Source organism: Xiphophorus hellerii, chromosome 11, assembly GCF_003331165.1.
Source record: "Xiphophorus hellerii strain 12219 chromosome 11, Xiphophorus_hellerii-4.1, whole genome shotgun sequence".
Classification (NCBI taxonomy): domain Eukaryota; kingdom Metazoa; phylum Chordata; class Actinopteri; order Cyprinodontiformes; family Poeciliidae; genus Xiphophorus; species Xiphophorus hellerii.
Window position 1 is genome coordinate 2,398,686 of NC_045682.1, and position 16,367 is coordinate 2,415,052.

At 38.2% G+C, this 16,367-nt stretch overlaps 1 protein-coding gene across 2 annotated transcripts in view; it reads right to left on the bottom strand.

The window, feature by feature from the left end:
- sgcd (sarcoglycan, delta (dystrophin-associated glycoprotein)) overlaps positions 1-16,367 on the bottom strand; it is a 259,342-nt gene that overhangs the window by 87,900 nt on the left and 155,075 nt on the right. For both annotated transcript variants that reach the window (XM_032576208.1, XM_032576207.1), the window contains one exon: positions 14,965-15,150. In XM_032576208.1, the coding sequence (XP_032432099.1) occupies positions 14,965-15,150 (186 nt within the window). The remainder of the gene's footprint in view (positions 1-14,964; positions 15,151-16,367) is intronic.

Consider the following 16,367-nt stretch of genomic DNA (forward strand, 5'->3'; position numbering starts at 1 on the left):
AGTACCCACCCGCACCGTTCAGATTCAAGCACAAAAACCGACCCCTGGTGTCGCTCGGCGGGACATAACAGCAGCCTGACTAGTCGATGTTAATATTGATCCTTACCGCCGGTTAGAAGACAGTCAGCGTTTATCTGCATCAAGCAAGATCACAACCCTGACAGGAACCCATCAGATGCAGATGTGAGTCCTCCATTTAGACTCTGTCATCCTCACTGTGTTCACGTCAGTGTCACTGTAGCTTTTAAAGCATGCCAAACATGAAGAAGGGGGAATTAGCTCTTGTTTTGAGGAAGACGCTGCAGGAAACAAGCCTGGTGGGAGCTCTGAGACTGAACAGACCTAATATGCCCCACATCAAAAGCTCAGAACTGGAAGAGGCTGCGCACAGATGCAGCGTTTGTGGTGCTTCCACACAGACGGATGTCCTGAGAAAACCTTTTCATTCCAGAAACTTTAAATGAAATCCACGGAAATACTGAATAATCCAGCTGGAGAGCATTATTTTTGGTCTCACCTTGTGCTGACAGCAGTGAAACAATCTGCTGTAAGACTAAAATATAGTCTTACAATATATTTGCTAGTAGTAAACCTTTATGTATTTTAGTGGGATTGTTTTTTGAAAAAGATTGAAAACCATTTTCCAATTGACAATTATGACATAGCACAAAAAAATCATATTACACTGGATCCCGTTATACATTTAGGGACCAAAACCACCAATAAGTAGCTAAAATTCACAAACACTTGAGACCTCCTCTAAAAACACTTATAACTGCATACTTTAATAGTTCAAAATACCAAAGATACATTTATGCGCATTAATACACAATGGAAACTTTCTCAGCAATACAATGATAGCTCCAGCCAATAGCAGGTCAAGTAGCATTGCATCTTGGTATTTCAGATTCCTAAGCTGCATTTTTTAAAAATATTTTAAATATGCTGAAGAAAAACAAATCCAGAAATTGGTGAATTTTCCATGAAAAACATGGAATTGTGTACAACTGTCCTTCCAGAAAGGGCGAGTTGAGACCAAATCACCAGACTGAAAACTTGTCATCCAGTTTTTGGTAGAAATAAACACGAGAAAAACAATCATGCAAAAAGAAATTAATCATGGGATTAATTTATTGTGACATACTGTCAACTACTATGTTCTCTAGCAAATAAGTAATTTGGTGTCTCGCTTTCTAGATTTTTTATTTTGAAGGGGAGATTTAGCAAACATTAGCAAACGTTACTAAAGTCACTGTGACGTAAAATAAAAGCTCTTTAAACCCAGAAAGGCCTTGCCTCGGTTGCCTGTGACTGAAATAAGTTCACTGAAGCAAATAGTTTCTTTATAGAGCAAAGAGCCAGGTGACCTCTTGTCGAAGTTAACTGAGAACGCCGATGTGCAGAACCTTGCTGAAGGGTACATCAGCTAAAGTAATTACGGTGCCGGAGCGCTGCTGTTTGAGTCTGTCGGGCTCAAACTAATAAGCATCACATCATTTGATCTTTAGTAGCAACCAACTAATGACTCATTAGCAGAAGATTTTCATAAGTGTGAGTTTTGCAAATAGTCTCTGTCTTCATCACTTAGTGGAGAACTGAGAACATTGGAGACTGATGACCCTTTCTTTGCTTCCTGACAGGTAAATTGCATCCCATGCTTTCCTAGTTCGTTGATGCTCAATTCTTTTATCTCTAATTTATCCCCATCACAATTTGTGTCTTAAAGAGCAGGACCCAACATTATGGCTGATTCATCTGCCTGGATTGAGGCCCTTGAACATGAACTGGTTGGTGCTGTCTGCACCAGCTGTGTCCAAACTTTTCACTACATGGGCCGAAAAAATCTAGTTGAGAAATTTATATATATATTTTCTATTTTAGATTAAAAAAGTTGTAATTTTAAGTTTAGATTTTTTGGGGAAAATGTCCGCAAATAACTCAAATAGCTATCTAAAAGTCACTCCATATTTGTGGTCTTATTTACTGTGAGATAGAATTATTATAAAAAAACATTTAGTGGCAAAAGAAGAGTACTCTGTCTTGTGAATCTTCTGTAGGGTAAAGTGGAAGTAAATTTTGAAAATGGCAAAATGTTATTATGTTTAAAAGTGCTGACTGAACATTTGTCATGCACCTGTTGGAAGGTGTCTGCTTGGCCCATGTTTTTACAGAACCCAAAATATAATACTATAGGCTTAATGATCTCAAGAGACTTGTTTCATATGCAAAAACTGGTTACTGGTTTCAAACCTGAAACGAATAAAACTTCTTCCAGCATCAAAATCTGCTGATTTTTTTTTGTAAAACAAATTATTAATCATTATCCTTGTTTATGAGTTGAATTATGTTTTAAATATGCAGCTTTATGAGAGAAATCTGTAGAAAAAATATGTTGAAAAATGTGGTCATTTGTACCTCTGATTTATGAGAGTAAATAAACAAAATTTCACAAATGCTGTAAAACTGCTGCAAACCATTGAAAACAGCAAAAGAAACAAAGTTTTTTTTTCAGGACTTTTCGTGTTTTGTACGTTATCTGATTCATGTTAATGACAGAGAAATGTACATTTGAGTCAGTTTTTGCTGTTGAACCGGTGCAGTTGAACCAAAGACCCAGAATGTGGTATGAAGACTAAGTTGGAATGCAAGAAACTGTTAGCAGCAAAAAGAAGATTTAAATATGTAAATAAAAGTATTTCTCTGCAAAAATAAAGCTCATTTAATATGGATAATTCTAGTTCTAAATGTTGGACACAAGCCTTTACTTTCACACTAAAACTTAAGTAAGGTTTGACATGGCATCTCACAGTCAGAGAAGCAGGATATTTGTACATTTTCACTTTGTCATCCAGGAATTGAATTTGTATCTTTTGAGCTTTAAACAGTAAAAACACAAAGTGAAACGGCTTCAGGAGCACAGCAAGTTTCAATAACATTCCTGTTCACTACCAGTGTTTTTGTGTTTAATCTCGCCATGTTCTGTAATTATACATTAGGTTGCATGTCTTGGAGCAAGCTAATTTTCCCATTAGGGGCTATAAAAGCCTGAAGTTTAGCTTTATTAGTTGTCCCCTGAGTGCTGAATTTATGAATTTAGCCGACTCTGCCTCAAACATAATCAGTATCCTCAGCTGTAACTTCATTTTACAGTTAGAAAATCCAGCGCCGGTTAATTGTCCTGCTCTCTGGTTCTTTTCAGTCAACTAAAAATGGATTAAGTGACCTGGGAAAACACCCAGTAAAAAGGGCCTTTTTGTCTTCAACTGCCGATCTTATTTTTGTCCTTTAATCCTTTAGTTGAGCTAATACTTTCAGTCTCATCAACAGTCAGCAGTAATTCCTGCATCTGTTTAGTCACTGAACTACTGTAAAGGTGAACTATTTTGCTTCCTTGAACAGGTTAGGATAGGATTATGTGCGACACAAAACATGTTCATTGCATTTTTTGCAAAATAATTATTGTAAAATAATTAGATTTTAGTCTGGTCAGTTCTGCCTGTCTTGAGCTCCTTTAAGAATGATGTTATTTTAGGGCCTCTCACTTTAAATCTAAGTGATTTAAAGTAAACATTGAGTTTCGGGTCACACTCCCAAACTCAACATTTACAATCGCATGTGAAAATAGCTGCAAATACATTCCGTATATCTTTAAAAAGCATTAGTGGAGCCTTCTGCACAACCAACAAAAAAGCACAATGTGGCTAAATGGTCAGTCAACAACAAAACACTTGTACTTTCCAGCAGTCACTGTACAACGCATAAAACCAGCTGACTAAACATGCTGGAGCTCCACTTGGGTTGGCATAAGTGCCTGCTGATTTGTGGCATCACATTCTGGCAGTTTTTGAAAAGGCACATTTTCCAGACACCAAAAAAGCAGTTGAAACCGAAATGAAAGTACAAAAACTTTCAAAAAGTGAAGCTTGTACAATAGTTCTCCTTTAAGTAGGGCCCTATGATTTCTGCGATGAGGAAAATGGGGATGGAATTGAGGGATTTAATTAACAAAATGGAATTTCACATAATCAGCTGATTGTGACCCAATCTTAGATAAGCGAAAGACAAAAGACGGATGGATGATTGGCAACTTGATCTATAACCAACATTTTGATGTACTTTTAAACAGTATTTTAAAATTTAACTTCTTAGATAGACACCAATGTAAAATAAATCAGTCTGATGACTTGTTGCTATGGGTACTGGTAAAGAGCAGACATTACGTGAACAATTAATGACATCCAGGTATGCAGATTTTATTGAAGCGCTGTGATTATTTTCCACAAGTAGAGGAAAAACTTTCATACTGTGATGGAATACCTTCACTACAGACCTAAAACTGAAAAAAACAACAAAAAAAACAACAGATAAAACATGGAAATACTGTTGTCAGAAACATCTTCATCAGTGTTAGCTTCCTAGTTATTCGTCTCTGACTTCTCATTACTCTTCCTTCTTCTGCATGAGTGAAACACCATGGGGGATGCAGGGAAGGCAGACTGCAATCAAGATGAAAATTACTGCTCTTTCTCCCGTAAGCAGCGGCAACAATCAGCAGCAAACCCGGAGATGTTTACCTACTGAACCTCCTCAGATGTTTCGTGACTGAGCTGGTGCCTGAAAACAGACCTGACTTCATTTTTATTTCCCATTGTACCAGCCGCATACGGCCGTACTCTCTCTATAGGAACAGTTCCCAATGTCTTCAGGCAAACAAAAGTGTAAACAGAGCCGGATCAATGGAGGAAGCAAATAGAGCGTGGAGAGGAGAGAGGAAGAACTGCATGAATAAAAGAGGGGAAAAGATCAAATAAAAACCTTTGAACTAGAAAAACGTTACAGATTAAATAAGCCTAAAAACACAGTTTTTTCAGGGGAATTAGTATTCAAAATTCACATTTTGCACATTTTTGTACTTCCAGACAACCCCAACACTTAAAACGAAACAACCAGCAGTTTTCAATGAGTTCATTTCTAATGTCTAGAAAATGAGCTATTTTGAAAAACCTGACGAATGTTAGGTCACAATTCATATTCACAGCGCCGTTACCAAGCAACCCCAATGGAACTACAAGACATTTGGTCAGCTGGATTTACAGCTATATGCGCTGCATAATGGCTGCTGGAAAAGACGAGTGCTTTGGTGTTGACTTACCATCCAGAAACTACTTGTTACATTCTTGCAGGGTGTGCTGGAGGCTCCGCTTCTAATAATCATGTATAGTTGCGCATCTATTCATGTGCGAGTGTAAATGTTGAGTTGGGGGGCGTGGCCAACAGAAGCTTACTTCAGTTTAAAGTGACAAGAGGCCCTAAAACAGGTCATTCTGAAAGGAGCTCAAAATGGGCAGAACTGGCCAGACTAAAATCTGATCATCTAAGAATAATTTTGTGCAAGAAATGTAATGAACATGTTTTGTATAAACCATAGACCCACCCTAACCTGTTCCAGAAAGCATAATAAGTCACCTTTCATTACCGATTGTGCCGTCTCGCTCCAGGTTTACAAGACAAAATAAATTATTCTTTTTTATCATTCTAATAACTTTAGATGGCACAATTACTCAGAAATGACTTTGCTTCTCATGAGTGCATTTCACATCTCGAAAGGCACTCTTGCATGAAACTAACATGCTAGTTCCATCAAAAGAAAATTGTTCCAGTTACACCTGTTTTTGAGAAATCCCATTATTAATGCACACTGATACAAAAAGCAGGGCAAAAATCACACCTGGTGCAGGCTGCACCACCGGCCTGAACTGATGATTACATCCAAGAACCTTGTGTTTATGAAGAAGGCTATTTTTGAAGTGAACAAGGGAGACTTAACTATGGGCAAAAGAAAAACACAACCAATAGCAATTTGCTACTAGGACACCTTAAGCAGTCTCACTCTGAGGTTAAATTGAAAATCATATTATTTTTCAGGCTGACTGATGACTCTCCAGATGCCACTGCGCTGCACGGGCCAAAATCACTGTCATAAACCAGCTCAACAAGCATCACAGCTCTTTATACAACAGGCCAAATTTAGCCGGGCACTCCATGTGTCGGTGTGCAAATCTGGGAGCTGGATGTGTGTGTAAGATCTCAGCAGCTCGCAAGTCAGGACAGAAATACAAAACTCAGACAGTGCTTTTACAAGAACCTCCAGGTTACTTTTCTGAAATCCAGAGGGTACTTATTAGGTCTGGGCAATTTGGCTACAAAATAAAATCTCAAACTTGTTTTAATTCCAGATCTGAGATCTGGCAGTATTCTTAATTTTTTCTCACTTTCTTTTCTGAAAATTTAATTACAAAGTGATTTTTATTTCAATCATCCCATGAAAAAAATTCCCATGAAGATACACTGCCTGGCCAAAAAAAAAGTCGCCACCAAAAAATGGTCACACTCTCTAATATTTTGTTGGACCGCCTTTAGCTTTGACTACAGCCCGCATTCGCTGTGGCATTGTTTCAATAAGCTTCTGCAGTGTCACAAGATTTATTTCCATCCAGTGTTGCATTAATCTTTCACCAAGATCTTGTATTGATGATGGGAGAGTCTGACCACTGCGCAAAGCCTTCTCCAGCACATCCCAAAGATTCTCAATGGGGTTAAGGTCTGGACTCTGTGGTGGCCAATCCATGTGTGAAAAAGATGTCTCATGCTCCCTGAACCACTCTTTCACAATGTGAGCCCGATGAATCCTGGCATTGTCATCTTGGAATATGCCCGTTCCATTTGGGAAGACAAAATCCATTGATGGAATAACCTGGTCATTCAGTATATTCAGGTAGTCAGCTGACCTCATTCTTTGGGCACACAATGTTGCTGAACCTAGACCTGACCAACTGCAGCAACCCCAGATCATAGCACTGCCCCCACAGGCTTGTACAGTAGGCACTAGGCATGATAGGTGCATCACTTCACCTGCCTCTCTTCTTACCCTGATGCGCCCATCACTCTGGAACAGGGTAAATCTGGACTCATCAAACCACATGACCCTCTTCCATTCCTCCAGAGTCCAATCTTTATGCTCCCTAGCAAACTGAAGCCTTTTTTTCTGGTTAGCCTTACTGATTAGAGGTTTTCTTATGGCTACACAGCTGTTCAATCCCAACCCCTTGAGTTTCCTTCGCATTGTGCGTGTGGAAATGCTTTTGCGTTCACAATTAAACATACTCCTGAGTTCTGCTGTTGTTTTTCTTTGATTTGATTTGACCAAACGTTTAAGTAATCGCCGATCACGATCATTCAGGATTTTTTTCCGACCACATTTCTTCCTGGAAGACGATGGTTCCCCACCATCCTTCCAGTTTTTAATGATGCGTTGGACAGTTCTTAACCCAATTCTAGTAGTTTCTGCAATCTCCTTAGATGTTTTCTCTGCTTGATGCATGCCAATGATTTGACCCTTCTTAAACAGACCAACGTATTTTCCACGACCACAGGATGTGTCTTTTGCCATGGTTGTTTAAGAAATGAGGAGTTACTCATTGCATCAGCTGGGGTTAAATAACTTGTTGCCAGCTGAAAGATAATCGCCTATGCAGTAAGTACAATCCAATCCAAAGTAAATCCAATAGGAGGCTTGTACCTATTTGCTTAGTTAAATCCAGGTGGCAACTTTTTTTTTTGGCCAGGCAGTGTAGAATTTAACCAGAAAAAAATAACAGCTTATAATAAAAAAAAGTTGTTTTAATTAGGAAAATGTTTAGTTATCAGGATCTGACGTGACCAGATCAGTTTGTCTGATTGTTTCTTCAAAATAGACAAAGTTGCTCAATTGTTTCAAAGTGCTGCTATTGACAATAACTTCATGCTGATGAAGTTTTTTTTTTTTTTACAAAGCATTAAGTATTATTTGTAAAATGTATGCCAAAGTGTAGCTGCACAATATGATCATTTTAACTTTTTGCTACTTTTTGTGTTGGAGTTTTCATAAAAATACGACTTTATTCTCTTATTATTTTGACTCAATTATCAGAAATTTTTTTTCTAGTAATAAAAAAAAAAATCTCAACCTGTCTCTAATATTGACCTGAATTCAAAGAGTGAACAGTGTAAAAGATCTCAATTTTTCAAAGATTAAATCTTCAAAACCAACGAACAACAGCATTCCAATTTCCTCCAAGGAGCTTTCAGCCTTTTGACAGTTTTTATAGGTCTTTAGTGAAGAATCACACAAATTTACGTAATTCCTCACCGCATCGGATAAACTTTGCTCAAAAGTATTTATGTCACCTGCAGATACAAAAACGGATTGTGGGAGCAGACTAGTTGATCCACAAACACAAACAATGAGAATAACTGAACTAAATGACAAGATAGAAGAAACAAATACAGAAATGATCAAAAGAGAAAACTGAGACTAAAAGACGGGGATGAAGATCCACCTCCCAGCAGGACAACGACCGTAAAGCCAGAGCCTGACATGCAATGACATGGTTTAAATCAAACCATATGCAAGTGTTACAGTCCAGAGCTAAATCCAACTGGAAATATGTGGCTGAACTTGACCTTGGTGTTTTACCTTGCTGTCTGTGGCTGCAGCATGATCAAATTTGAAAAAATACATAAATAAAATAAAATTTAAAAAATAACATAAATAATAATAATAACAATAATAAAGGGATATTAACATGGTTCTGTTTCTGAAGACTGCAGAAAGAAAATACACGCGTACTTCAGTCTGAGGCTGCGTGACTGCATGTGGGTCACAGCGACCTGCCCTGACTGATGGAATAACGAATCCTGACTCCTACAAGAAAATGTCAGGACATTTGTCTGTGACCTGAATCTTCAGACAGAGCTGCTCATGCATCAGCAAGGGGCAACAGGTCTCCCATCTAAAAAAAAAATCAGCCAAATATCTGAAGTTATTATCAATCAGACATGAAATCCACTTACAGTGTGACAAACCCCCAAATCAACTTTCTTTTTGGGATGAAAGACTGTCGAAATAGGAAAATAATAGGTTGCGTTCACACTGCAGACTGAAGTGACCCAATTCCGATTTTTTTTGAGGTAATGCGACCTGTATCCGATCTTTTCATGACAGTCTGAACAATACAGGTCAGATTCTTTTAGAATGCGACTCATATCTGATACGTATCAGATTCAAATGCGACCCAACGTCCAGGTCGCATTCATCCAAACTGAACGTCACTGATACTCAATAAATGTCACTATTCTGCATCCTGATACACGCAAGCAGGAAGAAAAACAACTATGACAGACTATATGAAGATTAAGTTGTTAATATGCCGCTCCAGTCGGACAACAACTTCAAATGTGTAAGCTATGCTCTACAGTTAGCCTCCATGTTCACTTCCGCAAACACTGAGCACTTCTTTTTATGGAGGTTGGGAAAACACTGAGAACGCTGACGCTATATACTGCGCATGCGGGACACTTTCAGGTTGCTGACCGTCCAGACTGCAGAACACATACAGGTCTCATAGCCAGGGGAGCTGCAGGGGGGGGGGGGGGCTTGTTGGTCCCTGACCAACAAGGGGCCCTCCACAATTTATTTATTTATTTTGTTCATAGAAATAAAAAAAAGGGGCCCTGTCAATTACAAAATTAATTATATTATGTTTTCTAAAATTGCTTTGATCAGTAAAAATTAAATGTTACCCCTCCCAGACCAAAAAGCACACATTTGCCCTGAACCCCCCTGGATCTGCATGAAATGATTCGTTCCTGCTTGGAGGGCTTGACGGTGACGGTGTTCAGCAGCAGTCAGCCCCAGCTCCAGATGAGTTTAACGGGGGGGGGGGGCATCGGCTTAAAATCAATCTACGTAGCTGAACATAGACAACAACACCAGTAGCCTTTAGGCTTAACAAGCTTAACTTGCTGTATTGGTATTAGCTAGTCATCTTTTAGCAAACATTACCTGCATCCAAAGCATAACTCAACTCATTCGGTTGGTTTGGGGGGAAAACTGTGAAAGGTTCTTTGCGTTTTGTTGGTTTGCTGCCATGATTCTAACACAAACTTGTGTTGAAATTGTGACGCTTTTGAAAGGTCAAATAGACTCAAAAAATTGTAAAAGCAGCTGCGTGGGGGGGCCCAATTAAATTTTTTGTCATGGGGCTCAAGATTCCTGGCAGTGCCCCTGCGCACAGGTTTGGCAATGTGAACGGCCACGGCAAAAATACCTGATTTGACAAAAAAATTGAAATTGGGTCACTTCAGACTGCAGTGTGAACGCAGCCGTAGAGTTCTATTTTTATGTTCCTGTGTAAATGTGTTTAGTTTGCCTGCAATATTTTGCCTAAAAACTAACTGGGTGTCGGCCACTTTTGGGTGAACCTACAGTATGTGTTGCAGTTGTACAGCTGGGTACAACTTTGTCAGTCAGCATTCGGCGTTGTCTCCAACAACTCTGATAAAAAGTCACAGAAGTTGGGTTTTTTTAGGAATTAGGAGGTAATTCACATTATATTATGATGAAAGATGTAAAAACATATGATTTTGACAAAACTGGCCTATTTTTGTTTGTAGAAATTATAAGTCCAAAGGTGACTGCTCTACTCCTTGCCTATGCTAGTGGTCAATGCAAACTGTTAATGCAGAAGAAAAGTAGTGATAAAAAACGTATCTGCTCTTCTATATATCTATATCTTTCTGGCAGGAAAGATATAGATATCTTGGCAGGAATATCTAAAAAAACATCAGATTCCTCCTTACTGTCTGTGTTGTTAGCCTCTGTAACAGTGATCAGTGCAGCTCGGGTTCCCCTTAAACATCATAAAAGCACGCAACAAAGTTGCAAAGCAGTAGTCTGAAAATTATTTTTTTAGGGGGAATTTTATCACCAAATATGTCAAAAGCGACTAACTTCAGATTTGAGAATTTACTTTTTAAAACATTTTAATAATATTATGTTTCCACAAATATAACACAATCATGTTGCAGGCACCTTAAAGCAGTGGTCCCCAACCCCGGGTCGCGGACCGGTACCGGGTGTGCAAGAAATAATTAAATATTTCCGCTCTATTTGCTGAACTATGATTTGGAGGTGAGTTATGTTTTTTTGTAGTTAACATTTTTAACTGAATAAACATAACCACATATAATAAACATATATTAAAATGACCTTTACATATAGTAATAAACATTTCCACATATCACCTCCGATGTCCACCGGACTCTCAGTTGCCAAGTCCACAGTTTGGGATTTCCCTCCGTTCTTACGTCATCGCGCTTTCTGATTGGCTACCTGTCACATTCAACAGGCTGCATTCTCGCTCCCAGTCAGGGAAAACCCCACAGGCTGAGACAATCGGGCCAAGACAATGTTGAATATGTCCGATTTTAGATCGGGCATATTCCCGCCCCCCCATTAAATTCTGCCTAATGGTCTACCTCAGACCATTAGGCAGAACAGATCAGTTTAATGTAGTTTGGAAAGACAGTTGGTAAAAATGGAAAATGTGCCATTACTTCCACACTCAGTTTATAGCTTCAGTATGTAAGTGGTAATGTCTTTAAGTTTTTTCTCAAACCCATCATGGCCAAACTGGACATTTAAGCGACTCGGTTTTCCAACTATTTTAAATGCAAAAATAACTCTGCATGTTTCCCCAGCTGGTGATCAGTTGCCACAATTTGAGATTGGCAACAAGTAACTCAACAACACCAGCAACATTTCCTGAGCTGTGTTGGCCACACCTGTGGTGCTGCTTGTCTAACTGTTGAGCTCCTGCCCACTAGATCAAAGCTTGCTGCTCCAACCTCAACCTCGCAGCATCTTAAGGTCCATTTTAAACTGATTTAAATCCACCTACACATTGTCGGACATCTCCTGCTGTCCACTACTTGCCCACGTTCATTATTCATACTCTCTGTCTCTGTAATTGCAGTTTATGTGAATATTTAATCTCTGCATGCCTCTGCCTCCTCTATCCAAGATATTTTCTCCACCTCCTGTCTACTGAATGCTCAGTTTTTTAAAAAACAGATAATACATACTCCAAACTTAATTATGGATTTTTACACACTTTACATTACTCATAGAGACCCTTCACCTTTGCTGCTACATAGAGAAAACCTTCTGAGCATCTCTTAAAATGAAACTATACTAGGAAACTGCTCTGCTGGGTGTACTGTACTAAAAATAGCTTTGACGACACTGGTTTGACTTCCTTTGGCAGGGAGCGCTGTATTTTAAGGTCAGTGCTCCCGTTCGGGATATGAAAGATGTCTTTGCAATCAAATGAATCTAAGTTTAGCTTTACTAGCTGCTTAACAGGTGCTGTTAATGTAAAAACAGAAGATTTTCATAAAACAATCAAATGAAATGGAGACATGTCTTTGGTAGTTATAGGGCAGGACAATAAATCAATAACAATACATATATTGAGACACATGATCAATATCATTAGAAAATACAACTAATACAATACAGCACAGCATTGTGGGAAATGTAGGCAGAGGAAAGCCGATCATGGAGAGCTAAGAAAGATTAGTGGCATTATTTTACTAACTCACTCTCTGGTTACCTAGCAACAAGCAAAAATAAAATGCTTTTCCTTCATTTTAAAATCAAACTATTTTAATAAGCTAATTTGTTTCATGTAGCTTTTGTGGCTCTTAGATGTTGCATAGACTCATGTTCAATTTTTTATCTGAGAAGTTTAACTGAATAAACAATGGATATGTTCATAAATTTAAGAGGAGGACTGGCCAGGAAACATTTAATTTTATTATAAAGACGTTTGAAGGTCATAGCTTAATGCGTTATGTCCAATATTTCCTGTGATTCCTGTGAAAAATAGGTAAATAATTTAATAAATGATCAAGAAATACTCCGTAAGCATGAATAATTAAGTTCTAATCTGTGTAAAGTTTATTAGGAGCAACTGTTTTTGAAGAGTAAACTTGTAAAACAGTTTTTATGGAGTCCCATAAACAGTAAACGTGTCTGGATTAAAGTATGTCACTGAGACATCACAGGGTAGAAAAAGTAGTAGAAATATTCCATCCCTTTCTTGATCTGCTTTGACATTATTTTTTTCCCCCTCCTTTTAAACCCGTCTACCACATTTCAAAAGTTTTTCTTATTCTATAAATCCATCAAGCAGACACATTAAAAACATTAAACAGCCCGACTGACTGAGGCTCTTCGTCACAACGCACGGCTCAGCATCTGAGAAAGTCGTTCCTGATTTATGCAGATCTCATATTAAAGCCGCGTTGTGAAGCAGGCCTCATGTATTATTCACATCAACAACCATGTGAGCATGCCCCTGTGTGCTGTACGTTGTGTGTGTTGCCTCGGCTATACCGACTCATCGCTACGCGCCGGATTGATACGAGCAGAAAGACAATGTGTGCAGCTGATAGGGCGAAAACAAACCAGGAAGGTAGGGAATAGTAAAAACGAAGCAACGCAGCGGGGAAGAGAGGAAGACAGACTGACTCAGAGCTTCAGAGACAGCAGCTCTGCAGGCACTGATGGATGTGAAGTGTTTTACATGTTTTCTAAAGCTTAGAAACACTGGAGTCACATGGGCTCAAAAACAGCACACGCTGCAGTTTTTACAATAAAACCTAGTCTCTGTTGGATTAACGGAATCGTGATTTAATTAGTTTTGTTGGCCTTCTATTATTAGATTAGCTCTCTTCCTCTTAATTTGTAGTTGGGTTTTCATATTTGCTGTACAAGTAAAACTGCTTTGCTTTGTTTTTTTATGCTTGAGGATGAGAATGATTAATGAGCTTCGTGAAAGCAGAAAGGTGTATTTGGCTCGTTTCCTAAATTTGCTCATGGTGTCGATATAGATTTAACGTCGGAGGAAAACACAAAGGCGGGAGTTTGGTTTTGACAGTCTGAGATGAAACTCGAAGGCAGATTTGTTCCAGACAAAAGTAAAAAATCCCAAACAGCATCAAGATCAAGTAAAGCAAAACAGAGAGATTCCTAAGAATCTGTGGAATGTCTACATTCCTTTCTAGCTTTTAAAATGAATGCCTGATCCGTCTTTTTTGTAAACAATACTCACGCACATACAGTACATCGTTCATATCACATTGCTCAATGGAAGCATTGAAGAAACATTGAAAAACATTGAAAAAAGAGACCCCAGGGCAGAACCCTGATTCAAAATCATCCTCATAGAAACCACAGAGCACGAAGTAAAATGGTAATTCTGTGATTTTATATATAAGGATATAATGAAATTGATTTAGCCTTTAATTGGCTACAACATTTTTTAAAACAAACAGATTCCACACTATTATTTATTAAAGATGAAGTCAGAAAGGAAAAGCTGTCTGGGTAGTAAACCTCCCATGATCCAACAGCTTGCAGAAACGGTGCTCTTTAGTGTTTTCTGTCAGATTTCATGGTCAGAGATGAACAGTGCACACTAATATTTTACTGAATCCTCTGGAAGTAGCAAGGGTGTACTTAGTTTTGTTCAAGTTAATCTTTATTTAATCAATAATGACACTGTGGAGTCTTCTCTGTAAACTTAAAGTCACATTTATGCTTAGAACCTGATAAAATAAAAAAATAATAAAAAACTTGTTTTCATCCCAATGTTTTGAACCCTAAAATTGAAAGGATATGTACTTTCTCTTTAACCACCAGCAGACTGGAAAAAGAAGAACACAGTGATGCAAATAAGAAGCTGAAATACTGAGACTGGTGAATGTCCAAGAGAGCTGCTGACCTCAGATCAGCATTGAACACCTAATTAATCATCCCAGAAAATATAACTGGGCCGATTTAAATATTCAAGGCTCACACTTTCATGTCATGTGGAATCATCAGAAAATGTAGGTTACTGAAAGGATGCGGTGTTGTGTAACTCGTATCTGTAGCAGCAGCAGCTTTAAAAAGAGCCGTCAATGAAAAATGTATGCAGATCACAGAAAAAAAAATCAAGACCATTTTTTATACATCAGGCAATAAATCAAAAATCAGACAAACGGGACACAGCAAAAATACACAAAATATGGACTTACGATGGTGAAGTTCATGACCTTGAGGATCCAAATAGTTAGTGCCAGATTGATCAGGATCAGGATCATTAGCAGCAGAACGAAGAAGTAAAGGCAGCGTTTCCTCCAGCCGTATATTCCCACTTTGTACACTTGTGGTTTCTCTGAACTCTGGACATTGTTCCTATGAGAGCACTGTTCCTGGGTCATCTGAGGAGACAGAGCATGAGGAATGATTATGGATGGAACAATATGCCAGCTTTCACTTCAAAAACACTAATTTCTACCATGTGTTTTGCCTAATTTCCAGTGCAAATGTCTCAGTAGGCTTGAAATAAAACAAAACTAATGTACAAGTAACTTTTTTTTATTTAATATGAAGTACACTAAGATATTTGCAATAGAAACTAACTTCCGATTTTGTATTTTTGCAGTGCTTGTGCTGATAAGTGTCAGGAGGTTTCTGCAGGTCTCACCAACACAAATTTAAGACTGTGTAAGACCATTATGAATGGAATTGAAGACCTGTACTACCAGCACAGAAATGTACAGGTCCCATAAATAAATTGTATGGGTTGGCAAACCAAAATTTCAGACCGTATTTAAAGACAACCTATTTTTCTCAATAAATTTAAGACTTTGTTGTCTTAAATCCTGGTGACCAAGTCTGACCTTCTTAATGCCTCCATCTCTTAAAGTGAGTGGAAACAGGTAAACGGGTTAAAATACAACCTGACTTATACATAAACATACAATTTATATTCAATTTATTATAGGTGCACACCAGCTCTGAGACATGCTGCTCTTTAAACCTTCCCCTACTCTATCAGTTTTCTGCTTGCTAGACTTTCCCTGAACATAGTTTAATCCAGGAACAAATATTTACTCAGGATGAAAATCAATAATTATTGCATTTGGGAGCCTCGTAACGCCATGAGGACAAAACAAGGTCGTTTCCATCAGTCGTTTAAGTGACTGATGGAAAAGTATGTCACCGCTGAATTTTGATGTTAATTTTCATTGTTTAGAATTATTGTGACATTAACTCTGCTCTCCACTTTTTTTCCCTATTGAACAAGGGTGTTAAAAGTGGGGCTCAGGGGCCATTTGTGGTCCCTGGATTTATTTTGCATGCCCCCACAACCACAACTCAAGAATAAATAAATTAGGACATAACTACAACTTTTAAGTTAAAATCTACTTACAAAATGTTAGACACTTTTTCAAGCTTTCTGGTTTCTTTCTATTTGCATGGTAAATAAAATCACATTTATATTACTCATTGACTTATACTCTACATAAACTACACCTTGGTGCACCAAATCTGCTTTTAATTGCATGTCTGCATTAAAACTTGGCTAAATACAGCAAGTGCTTTCAAATGAAGAATGACCTGGAACCTCATTTTATTGCTTAGAATAGACTAA